The sequence below is a fragment of the Schistocerca americana genome, chromosome 2 (genome assembly GCF_021461395.2).
Source record: "Schistocerca americana isolate TAMUIC-IGC-003095 chromosome 2, iqSchAmer2.1, whole genome shotgun sequence".
Classification (NCBI taxonomy): Eukaryota; Metazoa; Arthropoda; class Insecta; order Orthoptera; family Acrididae; genus Schistocerca; species Schistocerca americana.
In genome coordinates this window covers 1,087,944,097-1,087,962,643 of record NC_060120.1, presented here as the reverse complement: position 1 = coordinate 1,087,962,643, position 18,547 = coordinate 1,087,944,097, and the positions used below count along the sequence as shown (strand labels likewise).

The window sequence follows — 18,547 nt, the reverse complement described above, 5'->3', positions numbered from 1 at the left end:
AGTCGCTGGTGCGGCGGCTTCGTGCTACGACACGTTCGTGTACAGTACAAAGATGTCATTGGTGCGTGTGAGTGGATCACTGTTTCTGCGGTTTTATATCTGTTTCGTAGACGTCAGGGCAAATTATGATCAAAAATATAAAAGGGACAGTTTCGTGGCAAAAAAAATTATAATCGAAATACCTAAATCTGGAACAATGGCAAAAGAACTATTTTTTCGACAGTGGAAATTATTTTTAAGCAAACTGACGGACAATACAATTTCCGATATCTCTTTGTCATTCGAGGATTGTCAGGAGAACGGTATTCTTAAACGTCACTGATTTTTGCATTAGCAGTTTGCCGTGGCACGTTTTATGAATTACATTAAGTATGCCTGGTATGCAGAACTATAAGCGGAAGAACAGCCGGGACCATTCCTCGCACCATCCCAATTCTTCCTAAATTACACTAGTAGTTACTGTGAAGTCGCTAACTTTTGGTTTCTAAGGTGTGCCTGATGTAAGGAAACTGTTTTGTCATTCAAATGACACTTGGCTCTACTGTGACGACTGTGGGCGATAAACAAAGAACTATTTCACTGTCAGTAAAACATACGTTATTCAAAAATTATCGTAGGAAATGTGCCAGAGAAGTTGTTAAAAATGATATATGTGTATGAAATATTTCATTTCAAATCCACACTGATGAAGGTCCTCTGTACTTATTTATTTTTCTCTGCTAGTTATCTTTGAAAGGACTTCATAACAACAGTTTAGCTGTCGATACCCATTGCTTCTCAGTCAAAATCTTGATGATACGCGACATTTTGTGTACGGTTTCTAAGTCCACGCTCTCTTGCCGCGGCCGATTCCCGCGCTAGGGGGGAAGAGCTGTGCGGACTGCTGTCACAAAGGGTTCTTCGTGCGGTACAAAGGAGGAACTTCAGCAATTTAAAAAAAGTGCAAAGCATCTTAGCAACTAAAATTTGGACAGTGCACTCCTTTCAGGGTGGCTGTCGTCGTGTCAACCTGGATCATTCCACGAAGGCTTTAGCGACCGGATGTTTCAGCTGCTGAGAATTTTTCCGGGTTGTATGGCCGTGCTCCACGGAACTCTTCAATCCCTGACGTTTCGTCCAAGGCTACATTGGACATTTTCAGAAATACTGCCGGTTGTGCTGAGTCGGCGGACTCCGTAATCTGAGCTCTCATTGTCTCACCTCCAGTTTTCCCTCCGTATCAGTCATCATTTCACAACACACATCTGTTTTGGCAAATACGACTTGTGCGTACGGCTACAATCGAAGGTATAAAGGCATATTTTACGTAGCTTAAGAAACCAATGACGGCCGACAATACGGTCTTTGGGGGCGCTATAGCCGCCATGACGTCACCCCCTCCCGCGGCAGACGGAGCCGTGGCGTCCGCGCAGCCTAGGTCTGTATACGAGTTGCGCTGTACCAGCTGGAAACCCAGCACTGCACCCGTATCTACTTGTTCCAGTCTTCTATTAGTCCATCTGCTCCTTCCCCCCTTTCTCTGTCCATCGCCTCCACCTCCTCTCTCTCTTCTCTCCCCCCCCCCCCCCCTCCTACTCCATCCTCTTTCACTCTCCCCCTTCTGTCCCCATGTTATCATTGCCATTCCGACAGCAGATTGGTTCCAGAATGAGATTTTCGCTCTGCAGCGGAGTGTGCGCTGATATGAAACTTCCTGGCAGATTAAAACTGTGTGCCGGACCGAGACTCGAACTCGGGACCTTTGCCTTTCGCGGGCAAGTGCTCTACCAACTGAGCTACCCGAGCACGTCTCACGCCCCGTCCTCACAGCCTTACTTCTGCCAGTACCTCGTACCCTACCTTCCAAACTTTACAGAAGCTCTCCTGCGAACCTGTCCTGAGTTCGAGTCTCGGTCCGGCCAGGAAGTTTCATATCAGCGCACACTCCGCTGCAGAGTGAAAATCTCATTCTGGAAACATCCCCCAGGCTGTGGCGAAGCCATGTCTCCGCAATATCCTTTCTTTCAGGAGTGCTAGTTCTGCAAGGCTCGCAAGAGAGCTTCTGTAAAGTTTGGAAGGTAGGAGACGAGGTACTGGCTGAAGTAAGGCTGTGAGGAGGGGGCGTGACTCGTGCTTGGGTAGCTCAGTCGGTAGAGCACTTGCCCGCGAAAGGCAAAGGTTCCGAGTTCGAGTCTCGGTCCGGCACACAGTTTTAATCTGCCAGGAAGTTTCAGCAGATTGGTTGTTCTAACCCCCACAGTATTTCTTCCCAGACTGTAAGTAATATGTGTATCAAATTTGTTTCAAATCGTGTCATGGGTTTCGTATGAGCCTTCTGACTTGTGGTTTGGCCCACGTATACACATATCAAATATTGCACACGTATTTGTACACATATTTCACCTGTATTCTAGCGAATTTCGCCCTGCAATTTCATTCACACACATCTCAGAGTTTTTGACGCTGTACCTCCTGAACTAAGAGTTGTTCAATGATATAATTTTTCTGGTGCATTTAGTAGTATATGTGAATACTGACTACAAAACGTGTCGTAAATACAGTTAGTAATACAGAATTAAGAAACTAAAACTTAACGTTTCAAGTTGCAGTTTTACTGCACGAACAGCGAAAATGTAGTGATTGATAAATATTTTCCCTTTTCTTCATTTTGTGGGGATCGTTGGTGAAAAAAATTTTCTTAAGGATTTAAAATAATGTGTAAAGCTGGTTGCAAGTTTCTAAGCGCTCTCATTCTCAAATACTCGACGGCTAAAGTATGTGTGTTTTCGTGGGCTACGCTGCTTTTTCGCGCCACCGACACCCCTTTTGACAGGTAGGTGTCTCTTACCCCCCAAAGTGACATGTGTACCACTTTTCGTTGAAATTGGTCCAGTGGTTTAGCAAGAGACGTGGAACATACATACATATGTGTACACGTACATCGATTTTTCTAATATGCGTACATTGTAATTATCAATCATTAGCAATGTCACTATTTTCAGCGGTGGGCGCACAACAGGATATTCATTGCTACAGCCATGTACTACATGCAAAAAGTGTCAGAGAAGCTGTTTATAGAAGCGAAGCACAGAAACAGCCGGGGATAAGTTGCACGCTGCGTCACGAGTCAGAACGCTGTGAAGGCGACGATAATTCGACGTACTGGCGGCGTGCTGGCGCCTCGTCTGTCCCAGCACCGTGCTGCACTCGCCCCGAACTCCGCAACATTCGGGCGTCACACAAAGCACATCCTCAAATGGGACGTTCCCGACCACGACTTTTCAGTTTATAGCATCATTAATGCACAGAGCCGTGATAGATGACCCGACCCGTGTGCTGACTTCAGTTTTGTGTGTCTCTGCTGTAGTTTGGTAAGCCACGGTGGTCGACGACCACCATCGCCGGTAAATTAATGTTAATAATTCAATTTGACGCACTCTCTAGGGAGGCGCTAACGCAAACTATGATAATAAGTGAGGCGGTCAAACTGTGACGAGCCTGTACTTGTAACGATGACACGTTCCTTGGTTTGCCATGGGTAATGTATTACAGAGCTGCATCACTTTCTTTTTACATGTTCTACACTGTCACAGTATCGAACACTCTCACGACTGAGTTACTGTTAGGGGCGCAGCGTTGTACTTAACAGTTAATGTCCCGCTGCTCAAGTTGTTCGGCAAAAGCTTCCAGAGAATGTAGAGCTCGCGAAATTCCCGAGCATTCCGACGTGAAATGTTCGTGGAGAGAATGCGACCCGGGTTTTCGGCAGGTCGCTCGACCATAATTTGGGCGCGGGTACGCGCCACATTCCAGCCTTCCCTGGGCATGCCTCCCGTACGAGCGGTCGCCGATAAATAGGAAGGCGAACCGTCGTACGTGAAGCCACGGCAGACACCCCGAATTACTGCGGCAGTGCGGACACCCTGGTGGCGAACGACGGCGCGCTGGACGATTCGCGAGGCCCGGCTGCCTCGCTAGATTCCTCTGTCCAGAGTCTGCGAAGCAAAGAACTCGCAAAATAAGGCACAGCAAGGGAACGAAGATTAGAGTGCAAGATCATCAGAGACGAAGCAGAAGCTCATGTTGAACACGGATGGGAAAGAAAACAGAGCGTAACCTTTCCAGAGGAACCACCTACACGTTTTCCTAATACGAATGGGTTGTCAGTCCTAAATCTGTGTGAAAGAACCGGGTTCGAATCTCGCTCCAACCGAAGGGGAGTACAGCGTGTCGGTGTTGGTGGAAAAGACGCAGCGTCAGCTGCTGCTGACACATTTGTTAGTTAGTGCAGATTTACACTAAAGTGCACGAGATGTGGCGGGAGAGTCGGGGTAGTGGACGCAGTTCAGACCTCCGGATTTAGCACTTCCGTGATTTCCCCGTGAGTGTCGGGCTGGGTCATCTGGAGGTGAAGCCCGCTCAGCCCTCCTCTGCTCCTCTTCTCCAGCGAAGTGACAGCGCGTGCATACTGGCAGACGCCCCCCGCCCCCGGTGCATCCCGATTACGAAATCTTCTCGACATTTCAGTGAGCCTAACTCTCATCATCTCCCGACCGAGTCAGACGTTTCCCATAAACAAAATCCTCCAATATCCGTTGCGCAGACTGGATACAACACGGCCACGTCTATACTTTACGGACGTAAAATCGGTGATAATGATACACCGGAGTCATCAGATGCCACGTGTGGCCCAGTTATAAAGTAATAGAACCTTCGCCGCCTGCGCCACAACTAATCGTGTCGACTACTGGAGCTGGAATGCCGGAGGAGCCGTCGCGTCGTTCGTGGAGAGCGCGACAAGTGGAGACGTTTCCGGGAGCAGCAGACCCGCAGGCCGTTTAGCGTCCGTGCCACACGGCCCGCCACCTGCGCTGTCCTGGCGATACCGAGTACCTACCACGTGATCCACGTCTACACGTTAGCTTCCTCACCCAGCATACCTTGCAGTTGTCAACAAATCGGCTGGCTTTTCAGGTCACCTCCGTGGTGAGCGAGGTCCGCGTAAACAGTTTATCATTTTTTAAAGACGTCACTCGCACATGGCGGCCTCTGAACGCGTACAGTGAATCTTATATGCGAGACAGTAACTTTCCTAATTTGTTTACTACAAGTCAAAATACGCCGGTCGAGAAAGTTTTAAAATTACGACCAAAAAGCAATTTTCTCTGTCGAGTCACAGAAATACTTTTCTTATTTCCTCGGGCATCACATCCGAGGAGGAGGATATTTTCCAGAAACCACGTCTTAAATGTTGATAACCTGGTTCTAGGACAAAAGTTACTCACGAAATATTGAAGCTGCGGCTCATACAGATTCGCCAGGGCAAGTGGCAAGCTGCTCAATGAAATCGTTACACCTAGAAATTTTTACCAAAAAACTCATTTTAATAGTGAATCACGGATATTATACTCATATGATGGAAGGATTCAGAGACTTAACAGCGCAAAACTGCATAGTTAGTAAAGAAGCCGTTTCACAGTCCGCTCATAAATACCTAATACTCATAACAAACAAAAAACAGATTACTGATTTACCTGTGGAAATGGCTGTAACTACAAATCTTTTTCCTCAAAAAATGTCGAAATAGGAAATAGGAAATGCTATAGCATGATGCTACCATTTTTTGATAATGCCCACGAGGTCACGACGCGTATGTTTAGGCTCATAGCTATATTGAAAACAGAAAATATAGCAAACTAAGAATGTCCTCTCATAGTTGGTCTTGGTTAAAAATTATTTCACCTTTCTAGCCGCCCGCCTTCCGTATATAGAAAACGAACTACCTTTTGGCAATGATGTAAATATGTCCGACGTCATGTAGACTTCCGTAGGAAGCCCTCTAATTGTACTATTTAACTAAAATTATTTCAGTAAAAACGGTGGACTGCGGGTCAAAGTATGTGGCGTGGGGAAAGATGAGAAATGTGATTGGAGGAGTTGATATGGCAGTCCATATTCAGCTATGACTGGGACAGCTAAATGCTGTGACAAGGCACTTCACAAGGCACAAGCTGTCTGCTTGGCCTACTCACAAAAAAGTAAATAGAAACGGGGAGAAGGGCTAAAAAAGGCGCAAGGAAGGGGGAGGGCTTTACTAAGGGAGGGAGGGGATACGGAGGGGTGAGAGGCGAGGAACGAGAGGGGAGGGAAAGGGGTGACGGGGATAGCGGGAAGTCCAAAGTCAGATTTCATCCAAAATGACTACCGCTCTCCTCCCACGGAGGCCTCCTGCATATTCCTGTTCTCATCTTGAACCACACGTTTAAAATATTCCCTTCGGCTTTACTCGTTCCGCTGTTGCTCACTAACAGTTACTTCTACCACACCAGCCGTCGTTATGTCAGTGTAATTCGCGTATGTAGCTGCGTATTAGATTAAAATATGCATGCCACAAAAGGAATGCAGACGACCGGAGAGCGTGGACTCACTCCAGAAGCGAAAAGAGAACACCTGAGGTGGCGTGGATTCAAGTGACAGTATCCCCCTTTAATCTCTCTTACTTTCTGCATAAATCTACAGCGCTGCTACAAAGTGCACTAAACGTCACACTCTTCCGTAGAGCGCAACATTTTTGTAAGAGAGACGTGCTCATCTAAGGAAAGCCGATGCCTGCCAACACACGAGCCCCTGTGCGAGGAGGCAACCCGCCTTATACATGTGCTCTGCGGGCAGCACACGCTGACTTGCCGTTGCTAACACTCGCATTGCACTAGATATGGCCAATCGTCTTTCATATTGCCACGTGACAGAAAATTCTTGGCGGTGTGCTTTTTTCACATGACGGTTTGCTTGTGTCGCACATTTCATAAAAGTTCGAGGGTAATTCCATCTTTTACGGAAGATTCGTCAAAGAGCGGTGTAACAGGACCCTAACGCACCATTTTCCGTATCACAGATCAGTCACAGGAAACTGTAGTCAGTTAACAAAAATGCCGCAATGCCATTTGACGCAGAACAGTCATTACTGCGTGAAAGCAACGACAATGGTGCCAGCTGCACAAGTACCCTCCCTTGTGATGCTTTTCCAGAAATCTCGCACAAATTTCACGGTTTTCTGACTTTCGAGGCACGTCTTTGAAGGGTATCTGTCACTTTTGTAATGAGTCGAAACTAGTACGTATTCAGGACGGTAGGGCGCGAACCTACAACCAGATAGGTCGCGGGACCCAATGCCGGCCGAACCACAGGTTTTTTCGTCTGCCTGTTAACGTAGTATCTACCTCTCCACGATGTGGAGGTTCGCCAGAAAAGGGATTAGGATCCACTTTGAGGTGTAGGGGTAGGTTAGTCGGCCGAGTGGCGTCCGATTTGCACCGGAGCACTGCGCCACACGAGGTGGTTGTTGCCCTACTGCTGACAGCTGCAGGTGGCGTGCTGCGGCGCTCGTCTTTGTCAGCATCGAGGCCGCACGTTGCAGGCGAGGAGCGCAGAGTGTCCATCGTTATTGGATGCTTAGCTGTTCCCACAGCGATCTGGAGACGTTTACGACTGCGCCACTGATACCTCAGTAGCTGTAAGTTTTAATTTTTGAAATAATAAAGCCAGTATAACACTTTTCCTCCAGTTCCACGACAGTTAATAAGCTACATAAATTGCAGTCTTCCTCCGACTTAATCTGTGCAGATCTCGATCCAGCACAGGTGAGTTGCCAGGTTACATGTGCGAGCAGTCACTACCCAATTCGGTTGGCCTTGTCACTGTTTCACACTTTAAGCAGGTGACACAGTCGTTCCTACTAGAAATGTCAGCTGCTTTTGCTGTACGTTATCAACGTCGACATGTCCGCCCCCGGTAGCTGAGTGGTCGGCGCGACAGAATGTCGATCCTCAGGGCCCGGGTTCGATTCCCGGCAGGGTCGGAGATTTTCTCCGCTCAGGGACTGGGTGTCGTCCTAATCATCATCATTTCATCCCCATCGACGCGCAAGTCGCCGAAGTGGCGTCCAATCTTGCAGCCGGCGAACGGTCTACCCGACGGGAGGCCCTAGTCACATGGCATTTACATTACACCGTCGAGATGATATTGCGTGGCGTCGAGCCGCCGCGTCCCGTTCCCTGGAGGCGCGCCGCGCCGCACCGCCTCCAGCTCCAGGCGGGGACGTGCTGCCCTCTCGTGTCGAGGCCACCTTTTCTGGCTGCGGCTAAGCCGTCTACTTATAACCTATAGTCGAATGCAACAAAATGAAGAAAACGTGTGACATTTATTTTAACGCTAAAACACCTTTGCCGTGTACAAATTACGAATAAAATCTATCACCGTGTGCTTAATCGAATACTCTGATACGTCGCAATAGGGATTAACTCGAGAAAATCGCAGTATTCGATGACTCCATCACGTGCAAATGAAGTTCCGTATATCGGCCCCTCGTACGGAATACCGCAAAAGCTATCCACGAGAACATCGCCGCCCGTTAAGCGAGCACAGCCGGCGGCGTCGCACGTGGAGGCGGCCTCGTGACTCGCGGCCAGATATCGCACCATGCAGCCCACCATCGGAGGCCATGCCCCCAGGGGAAAACCTGCAATGAAAAACGTGGAAGTCCGCCCACAGGCGGGATGGTTTAGAACAAAGGATAACATGGCCAAATGGAACTATCTTGGAAACACGTAGCCGGCTGCTGTGGCCGGGCGGTTCTAGGCGCTTTAGTCTGGAACCGCGCTGTTGTTACGGTCGCACGTTCGAATCCTGCTTCGGGCATGGATGTGTGTGATGTCCTTAGGTTAGTTAGGTTTAAGCAGTTCTAAGTCTTCGGGGCTGATGACCTCAACAATGAAAATGTGGAGCCGAACCAGCTGCCCTGAGTTCCCAGCTTCCTGCACGGGGCTGGAGGGCGTATTGTGGGGCAGGGACAATGCCGTGCGAGGTCGCTAATTTTTGGTCCGATTATATTCAGAGTTTTAGTCTCTTTATTTATAAGTGTTATTGTATGCCTGAAATTGCGTCACATTGTGTCTAAATTTCCTTTGCATGTACTAATTTAATATATTGAATCTGTTTTTCTCTTTTTGTCTATTTTCTATGCACCGCTTTTGCCACGAAGAAACAGAATCTTTAATGAGTTATTTGGTACAATAGAGAGGATACATTCGGTGGCGATTTAATGTAGCCGCCGTCAGTTGGTGCCACCTTATATGCAGTTCGCATAGAGGATTCAGTTTTTAGCCATTTACTTGTATTTCAAACAAATATTTACGTATCCTTTCTGTTCTCCTCCTGAGAATGTGTACTGGCTTCACCGAGATGTGGCAGCCACCTATATTTCTCTGGCCGTCTAAACGGAGAAATGTTACATCATGTGCAGGTCAGCTGTAACGGTCAATGTGACCAAGTGCCTTTTCGCTTTGCTCTTACGAGTCATCAGCATATGGAGGTGAAAGGAAGACTGAGGAACTAATACAAGATGTGATAATTGCAAACAGTCACTATGCCATGTAGCCTTGCTTTGAACAACATCATAGATATTCATTTTTAAGGAGTTTCAGCTTACTGACGCATCACCGCTGCTATATTTTTCTCAAAATGTTTCTCTAAATTTATTCAAGCTAGACTCTAGCAGGACAAACAGGGCCGACTTAAAGAAACGACACAGTTATAGATTTTTGTGCCGAACTACAAAGATTAGCTCCCTTACTAGTATCAGAAATGAGTTCCACCGCAGCCGGCGGCCGGACACGAGACGCACGGCAGCTGAAGCAGAGCGCCAGCCAGCTCCCACTCACCTGCAACAACAGAAAACCAAGCTTACTCTAGGCAGCCGGCCACCTTCACAGCCCTTTCATCAATCGTAAATTGCCAAAATGTCGCAACTTTTACAGGGTTCTTTCTGTCAAGGATTACTTCGTTTTCAAACATAGCATTCTACATAAAAAAATAAAAACAAAAATAAAAGAGGTAGAGAGAGAGAGAGAGAGAGAGAGAGAGAGAGAGAGAGAGAGAGACGTAAACTCCGTAAGTAGGTCATAACATATCAGCAAAATCAGTGACACACTACTTGTACATCGAGCTCCCTACTGGTTTATAATGGAACTTCCCACACTGTAACATGTACTAACGGACCAGCTTAATGTACAAAAAAAACTGTTGCAATGAAAATTAATCAGGCATTCATCAAAACAATTACTAGCATACGGGGACCTTAGAATTGCGGTATGATACAACAACACTTTTAACAGCAGTTTTCAGACACAGAAATGCATACGGCATACGCTAAATTTTGTAGCACTAATTTACACAAAAGTAATTTCGAGCTAGTACGAAAATTTAAAGCAACTATTTTCTGCACCAATTTGATTTTTTGATCACATTGAGCAATTTACAAACGACATCACATTTAATAATTTCACTCGTGTCTATAAACACTATAATTATTAATATTAACTCGAATAAATATCGACGGATCAGGTGACACAACCGCGATACAGTTTACGTGAGTTAGTTCAGTGCTGTTCTCGTTACATATCAACATCGAATTTTACAAGTATATCGACACACTGCAATGGAACGAGCAGTCCATGCAGTGAGACAAGTCTAAGTACTCTGGAGATGTACGCTTGCGGTGAGGATACTGACAACTATTGTGCAGCTGTGGCTTTTGGTACGAATTGCTCTGTTAAATTTCTTCTCGTCAATGTCGGGCATTTCAGAGCACTCCACATTATGCCGTGTCGTGATACGCTGAAACCACTTGCAGTTTTACGACAATGTGGAAGTAAGTTTGCTTCATTTCCCACTCCAGGATGTTCACACTTCGGCGGCGAGCTACTGACTGCGATGTTCATGGAAATTGAAGAAACGCACTGAAATTTGTGCGACAGCTGGGACCCGAACCCAGGTCTGTTCCCCTACTAGACAGGAAATGAGAGCTGTTACACCAGCGCTGAAGGCACCGGAGTTGGGCAGTCGGTGCAGCGCTGTGATGGCCTCGACGGCCGGCAGCCGGCTGTCGGCCGTGCTCGCGCGCCCACCGGCTCCGCGCGCCCGACAGCGCACCGCGCTTGTCCAACTTGCACGTCGCGCTACTTGGTGTTGTGTTGTGTTGCGTCCAGCACTCCTGCACCTCGTGGCGCGCGCTGTCACCGCCGAGTGACATTCCAGCCCGAACGTGCACGGCCACGCGCTTATGACATTCAACAATCCATTCGCGAAGAGCTACGTCTAGACCCCCAGGAAGTGATAGGTATTCACTTCTCTATCTCTGGCACTATCGTCTATATTAAAATGACGACGGAGGAAGCATGTGCTAAGGTAGTTCGACAACACGCACACGGACTCGAGTTCAAGAATTCTGACGGGTATATTGGAGAGCTAACAGTAGATGACGCTGGTTTCGGTCTTCCAACAATTCGGGTCTTTGAGCTCCCTTTCAAAGTGCCACAAGACGCAGTCCTCGAAGCCTTCCGACCCTACGCCAATGCTGTGGCGCACATCGCAGAAAAATGGCAGACGTTCACGACATACCACGTGTCGAATGGTGTCCACCAAATCAAAATCGAACTCTCCAAACATGTACCATCCTATCCGCTGATAGGTGGCGTGCGAGCCTTCGTTATGTACGATGGCCAGCCGCGAACGTGTGCCGGTTGCGGACAATGGGGCCATCTCGGGTCAAACTGCCTCCGTCGACGTTTGCTCCAGGTCCCGACCAGTGACTCAGCTCACAAAGCGACGGTCACTTCTTTACCAGACAGCTGCGCCCCGATGCCTCACTTCAGGGAGCGCCTGTTCTCCCTCCGGCACGCCCTCACCGGCACCGGCACCATCTGCTCCGACAGCTACGAGACCACAACCTCTCCAGAGCTCGATGACAAGCCCGCCCGCTGCGAGGGACAGCGTCCACATTCTGATACAGAACAGCACTTCCGAAAGCAGCGGTCGCCTCGAAAGCGGAAGAACTCAAGACGCCATCCGACGACACACTTCTTCGTGTGGCATCACAAGCAGTGGAGCGGATACGCGCCAGTGATCTCCCTTCGGGCACCCTGCCGACAGGACTGGCCGCTCCTGATGGAACGGTCCCACCCGACAACGATGGATCCCGTGGAGGGAGAGACCCTGGAGCCCGCTTCAGCACAGCCACCACAACTCGCCTTCGATGAGTGCGACAGTAGGTTGCCACCTGTTCGAGTCTCCTGGGCTGATGATGTCGACGGTGGGGCAGATCGCGATGGTGGCCCTCCCGTCAAGCAGTGCCCCTTGGAGTGCGTCCGATGTTACACGCCGGCCGGGCATCTCTGCCGGAACATCTGTGCCGGAACATCTGTGCCAATGGTGGGAGCTCGCCCACAACACTACTGCATCGCGACGATGAATCTGTCCACCATTCGGGTTTATCACAAACTGGCAATGTTCCGAGAGCCCATTTATGCTGGTGATGTCGACGTTGCCCTCCTCCAAGAAGTGATCGTCGCTGATTTCTACTCCCCCACGGCACACATCTCCCATGCTTCTGTCAACGGTAGTGGAGTCGCCATCCTCCTGCGTCCTGGACTCCCTGATGACGAGGTAAGGCCGCTTTCTGAGGGTGCTCTGGATGAAATGGTCCTCGGTGGCGATTTCAACTCCACACAAGGGCCTGATGACCAACTTCCACATCACTCACAATGTGCAGCCCTCTCTGTCATCGTCGACAGACTTCAGCTTCCTGACTCACTGACAAAGGTTCATGGCACCCGTGCAGGTTTTACATACTATACGGCGCATTAGTCCAGTCGCCTAGACTGTATATACTTCACACCTTCCCTTGCTGCCGAAGTATGGCCTCTGGCTTTCTCTGACCACGACGCCTACACTGCTATGTCGTCCTCGCCCGCCAACAGGTGTGGCACAGCCATGGCCTGTGGAAATTAAACGTTTCACAGCTGACTGTCCCCGATTGCCGACGGATCGTTGAGGATACGTCGGCCGTCTGTCGTCGACGTCGCCCCCCATACACATCCACCTTATCCTGGTGGCTATCCTGCGCGAAACCGTCTCTACGCAGGGCACTGATGGGATATCGCAAGGACTTCAAAGCTTGGCAAGCGAGCACCGTGGACTTTTATTACGCGGTGCTTCGTGACTGCACTTCGATGGCATTCTCTCCTACCCGTCAGACGATAGTGCATCGTGCTAAAACGCAGATCACTTCACTCGCGCGAGGACGCTTGGAAGGGGCCTTTGTCAGATCCTGCACCTGTTACCATATGCCTCACGAAACGCCATCGGTGTACCACCTCTTCCGAGAACGCCGACGTCGTCATCGAGCTCACCGATGCGGAAGGACGACGATAGACTATGCAATGCGCCATTGGTCCCGCTTTCTATTCTCATTTCCGCCGGCTCTACGCTGACGTCCCACATCCCCTCACCTTAATTGCGGGGGTAGCACCACTGGCTGTCAACACCAGGCCAGAGGATGTAGCTCAAGAACTTCAGGAACAGGTGACCTCCGATGAAGTCCTAGATGCTATCAAGGTGGGAGCTGCCAGCAACTCCCCTGGACCTGACGGCCGCCCCCTCGAATTTTACAACTGTTTTAGTTATCTTTTGGTACCTACTTGGACGTCCATCAGTCGTGAAGTGATGTCAGCCACGACAAGACGATCCCAGCCACCTTCCTCGATGGGGTCACCATCGTGGTCCCTACGCTACATGGGGGATCACAGATCTCAGGTTACCGGCCCATCACTCTGCTCAACAGTGACATGAAACTTTTTACCCGTTTGTTGGCCTCACGGCTCAAGAAGGCAGCAAGATACGTCACCTCCCTCGATCAGACTTCGCTGGCCGGTGACAACAACATCCATTCGGCCCTTTGCCGTTACAGAGACACGATCGCGATCGTGCGGTCGCAACATTTACCTGGCGCATTAGCATCGCTTGATTTCAGTCAGGCATTCGACCGTGTCAACGATACCTTTCTGAAATCGGTCCTCCGACACATTGGCTTTCCGGCTCGTACAGTAACAGTGGTAATACGACTCTTGAGCGGCGCGACTGCAAGAATACTCTGTAATGATAGTAATGACCTTACCGCACCTCTAGCGATCGAGCGCTCTGTCCGATAAGGTCGGCCACTTTCCACGATACTGTATGCTTTGGCATTAGAGCCGCTAGTGCAGGGGCTTCGCCAACGCCTGGTTGGCCTCACACTGCACGGGCACCGCTTCTGTTGTACATCCTATGCTGACGATCTAGTGCTCTACCTCCGCAATGAAGACGATGTTCGCGTGGCTCTTACTTGGGTGGCAACATATGGGGAGGCATTGGGCAGTTCTCCTAACATTTCCAAATCGAAGGTTCTTCTCATTGGTGAGGGTCTACGCGAGAGATATGTCGCTCCTCTAAATGTGGCCACCAGCGTCCGCTGTCTGGGCACTGATTTTATGAGTGACCTCCGTCGTTCAGCGGCAACCGGCAGTAGACGTCTCCTCCAAACGATCAGGGCTGGCCTTGTGGAACACCGGCTTAGATCCCTCGACAGTGTACAGCGTGCGCAATACGTGAATGTTTACCAAGCCTCGCGCATCTCCCGTGTGGCACAAGTGTTCCCGGTCCCGATTACCCTCGCACCTCTTATGTTGATGGCGATGGGATGCTTTGTCTGTACCGGGATGTTATTTAAAGTTCTGTAATCCTCCGTTGCCCTCCCGCGGGAGCGTGCTGGAGCTCGCCTATTCCACGTGCCAGGCAGAGCTACGGCGCTTCTTGTCGGCTCCCGACTGAAAGTCTGGCGTGGGTGCCCGGCGAGCCTGAGAGCACTGCTTCTACGCGCCAGTCCCCGAGTCAGCCCCAGTCTTGTCATCAGACATTCCACCCCTTTTTTATGACTTTCGGCACTTCTTTCTTGAAATAAGTTACATCCTGCACTCCTTACCCCTCCACGTATATTCCGGACAAAAACGTGCATGACACATTACAAATGATTCGAACCCACAACCCCATAGAGCACGAGTTTCCCCAGATCATATGGCGTCGCGTGTGGAAAGCGGTGCGTGCTGGTTATCTCGACACCAGCGTCCAGTCCACCTGGTGCATCACCGTCAATGGCAAACAGGCCAACTAGTTTCGTTTGCCCCGCCTCCGCCTCGCTGGCACACCCCTCTGTGTTCACCTTGGTGTAGAGGACACGGACGCTCACCGATTCTCATGTGGTCCGTCGTCTGACGTCTGGAGGCCCGCGCAGCATACCTTGGCTTTCGTTACCCGACAGACACCTGCTCAGATCACTTTCCAGGCGCTTTTATTCCCAGATGTGATTCATTACCCAGCAACAAAAAGTAACGCTGTGAATTGGACACGCGGTCATACGGTCCGCTACCTTTTTGGCCCCGACGAGGAATCAGAACTAAGCTATTGGACGCACCTTAACGATCGACACTGTGGACTTGTTCGCAACCCCAGATACAAGCAATTCTTTTTCAGTTTTCTACGGAGCGCCTTTCGTGACCCGACTTCCAGCTCGAACGTCCAAGATGATACTTTTTATGCCCTCATAATTTTCTGAACGCACTACAAACGGAATCTCCATTAAATTTTCGAGAAGACGTTTTTGGATGTTCTGCCAATCGGAAGGCGCTAGCGACTCCTGGAATTCTGGTAGATAGACTAATTTAAATGAAAAATAGAAAAAAATAAAAGGATATAAAACTATATATAGGAAAACGCAAAAAAATACAATAAAAAAGTAAAAGAAGAAAGCCCATTGACAAGTATTTTAATTTTCATCGCTATACTCTATGTTCTTCCAACCTACATTCTTCCTTTCCCAACCCTTGTAGTAATAGGTTAGTTGTTTTGGGATAGGCCTAGATAGGCGCCAACGCCTGAAGAGGTGCATTTATTTTTTTTGTTAGGACACAAGTGGCGGTGGCAAGTAGATTTTTTTATTGTAGTTTTTCCTACCATGTCCATGGGCAGAAAAAACAAGTAGTAGAGGAGAAAACCTCTCGCGACAGGAAAAAAAAAGAAAAAAGAAGAAAAGTGGAGATGGAGACCTGGGTTCGAGCCCTCGCTGTGGCATAAATTTTGGATTCATTTCTTCACCTTCCATCGTTATTGTAATAAAGATGAGACTCGAATGTTTCGAGAACAATGCAATTATAAGGTCAATAGATAAGCTGCTGACTGGCTGAAGCCTCTGGACGTGCCAGCTACCCGCCCCCGCGCCTTCTCCTTTGGCGCTCTAACTCCTCCCGTTACTATTCGAAAATATGGACTTCGTTTCCACGAATCAACGAAATGAAATTTTTTACATATGAGTTATAATAGAAATATACTTCTTAATTACATTCAATTAAAACAGTACACGCATTAGAAAACGGACAGTAGTAATAATCCGTACTAATATTATAAATAGGAAAGTGTGTTGTAAGATTCGACCCATTTAGGGTCGCAACGTTTTTGCTACACCGAGTAATCGGATCAGTTTGGAAGAACAAAAACTGAACGCTAAGCTAATCGGCGTTTGCCTTGCTGCGAGACAGACACCGGTGAGCTGCGTGCTCGGCACTACGGAAGTCCGTCCCCGCAGTCCGCAGAGGCAGAAGGTGCTATCACCGGCCACATCACGCCACGGTCTGCCGCGGCGGCGGCTAGCGACTGCCCCCCCCCCCCCCCCCCCCCCCTCACACACACACCAGAATCTCGGGCCGCCGCTGCCGTACGCTACGCGTGATAGGTCGAAGACGGCCCGTACACAAATTCGGCGCTGTGGCCGCCACAGAAAGCAAACTGTCGGACGTCTTTTTGACAACGGCAGCAACCTTTCGTGCTGCCATCGCCCTGCCGCGACGAAGGGAGTGACGGTCGCGCAGCTGATCGAGTCTGCCGACCGGGAAGTGCAGGTCAGAGGAGATCCCCTCCGTACGTCAAGTGCAGAGGCGCGTGGACAGCGCTGTTCGACTCGACGGCGAGCTGGAAAGAGCGCGAGGTGGCCTACGGGTGTGTGGAGTGGATTGAGGCGCGACGACGTGCGTGGGGCAGCGAACGGGGCCGACCGCGGCCGATCGACAACGCAGTGGCCGCCCGTACTGCCGGCGCGAGGGGAGACCACTGCTGCGAGGCGCGCGAGGACTGCTGCGCTTAGGGCTCCGTAACGCGGCTGTACGGCTGCGTGGCAACAGGAGACCGCCGCTGTCGCGCGCCGCAGTGCGAGCGGTCGACTGCGCTAGCGGCGCCTTCTCGTCGGCCTTCCCTGCGACGACAGAGCCTTTCCCGTCCGACACAGAGTGTCAGGGCGAGGGCCACGTAGCGAAGCAGCGCGGAGCCCCGAGCTCACGCCGACCTGTGCCCGGTGCGGCCAGCCGTCCGCCTTTATCGAGCCCAAGCTGGGCCGAAAGCGACGTGGCGCCCGCGGCAGCGGAGGAGGAGGAGAAGGAGAAGAAGGCCGGCAGAAGGAGACAGCGCGGAGGACAACAGCGGGGACGCAGGAGAGCGCGCCGTCGTGGCAGCAGGAGGGCCGACCTGACTGCGGAGGGGGAGGGGGAGGAGGCTGGAGGCAACTGCGTGCAGTCCTGCGGTCAGCTGCAGGGCTCCAAACCGCGGCGAAAGCTCCCGCATCCCCGCAGAGCAGCAGAAGGTTGCAAGGTTGCCTGCCGCGCCACGGAGACGTCCACCGCAAAGCCGAAAGCCGCGGGGGTGACCGGCGTCCAGACGGAAGGAAAGGAGGCAGCATTCTTCGCCACAGCGGGAGAGACCTGCCTGCAGCTCTCCCAAGAATCGCCAGCGCAGCTCGTCGAGCGATCACAACTGCTCGAGAATCGACTACAGAAAAACTGCGCCGCACCACAGCGAGCTGCCGCCGTTCCGCCTCAGTCACGGCACAGCAGAAGCTTCACAGCAGCGCACTGGTTCGCTCTCACTGTAGCCTTTGACGCGGTCTCGATGAGTGCTACCCACTTCTAACAAACAGTCCCTTGCATGACCTGTCGCAGACAGCAAGAAATCCGCTATTGCTCTCACCACCCGTCTACGCCCTCGCAGAGGCAATTTTCCCTCGGCTCCGGCTCCTCCCTTTGCACTTTTTTCCTCTGCCCTTCGAAACGCTACCTTTCGTTAATTTACGACCCAATCCTATTAATGGTTAATCACAACCAGACGTACGCAGACATCAAACTAGCCACATCCTCCATACACCTCACTTCGTGAACTCTTGTGCAGAGATGGCGGTAGACCCGCAGTCCTCTTGTAGCAACTGCCTTTTGTGCCACGGGGGTTAACAGGTCCAGTCGGCCGGAGTGGCCTTGCGGTTCTAGGCGCTACAGTCTGGAGCCGAGCGTCCGCTACGGTCGCAGGTTCGAATCCTGGCTCGGGCATGGATGTGTGTGATGTCCTTAGTTAGGTTTAATTAGTTCTAAGTTCTAGGCGACTGATGACCTCAGGAGTTAAGTCCCATAGTGCTCAGAGCCATTTTTAACAGGTACACATAAAATGGTTCCACACATTGCCAAATATCTCCAGTTTCAGCGATTGACTCAGTCGCATACCGACGCTTACTACGGAAAGAACGATCGATCTGTTATCGAAAGTCATCTACAGATAAACAAGTAACTCTAGATGCGCCCCAGGGAAGGGTGTCGGGGCCCTAGCT

At 50.3% G+C, this 18,547-nt stretch overlaps 1 protein-coding gene across 5 annotated transcripts in view; it reads right to left on the bottom strand.

Annotated features, from left to right (window-relative positions):
- The window catches only part of LOC124596493 (caskin-2), a 967,843-nt gene that overhangs the window by 300,265 nt on the left and 649,031 nt on the right, over positions 1–18,547 (bottom strand). The window contains exon 1 of one of the 5 annotated variants that reach the window (XM_047135647.1): positions 9,611–9,649. The exons of the other annotated variants lie outside the window; for them this stretch is intronic. Coding sequence (XP_046991603.1) covers position 9,611 — 1 coding nt within the window. The 5' untranslated portion in view covers positions 9,612–9,649. Of the gene's footprint in view, positions 1–9,610; positions 9,650–18,547 lie in introns of those variants that run through there. 5 annotated transcript variants of the gene reach the window in all.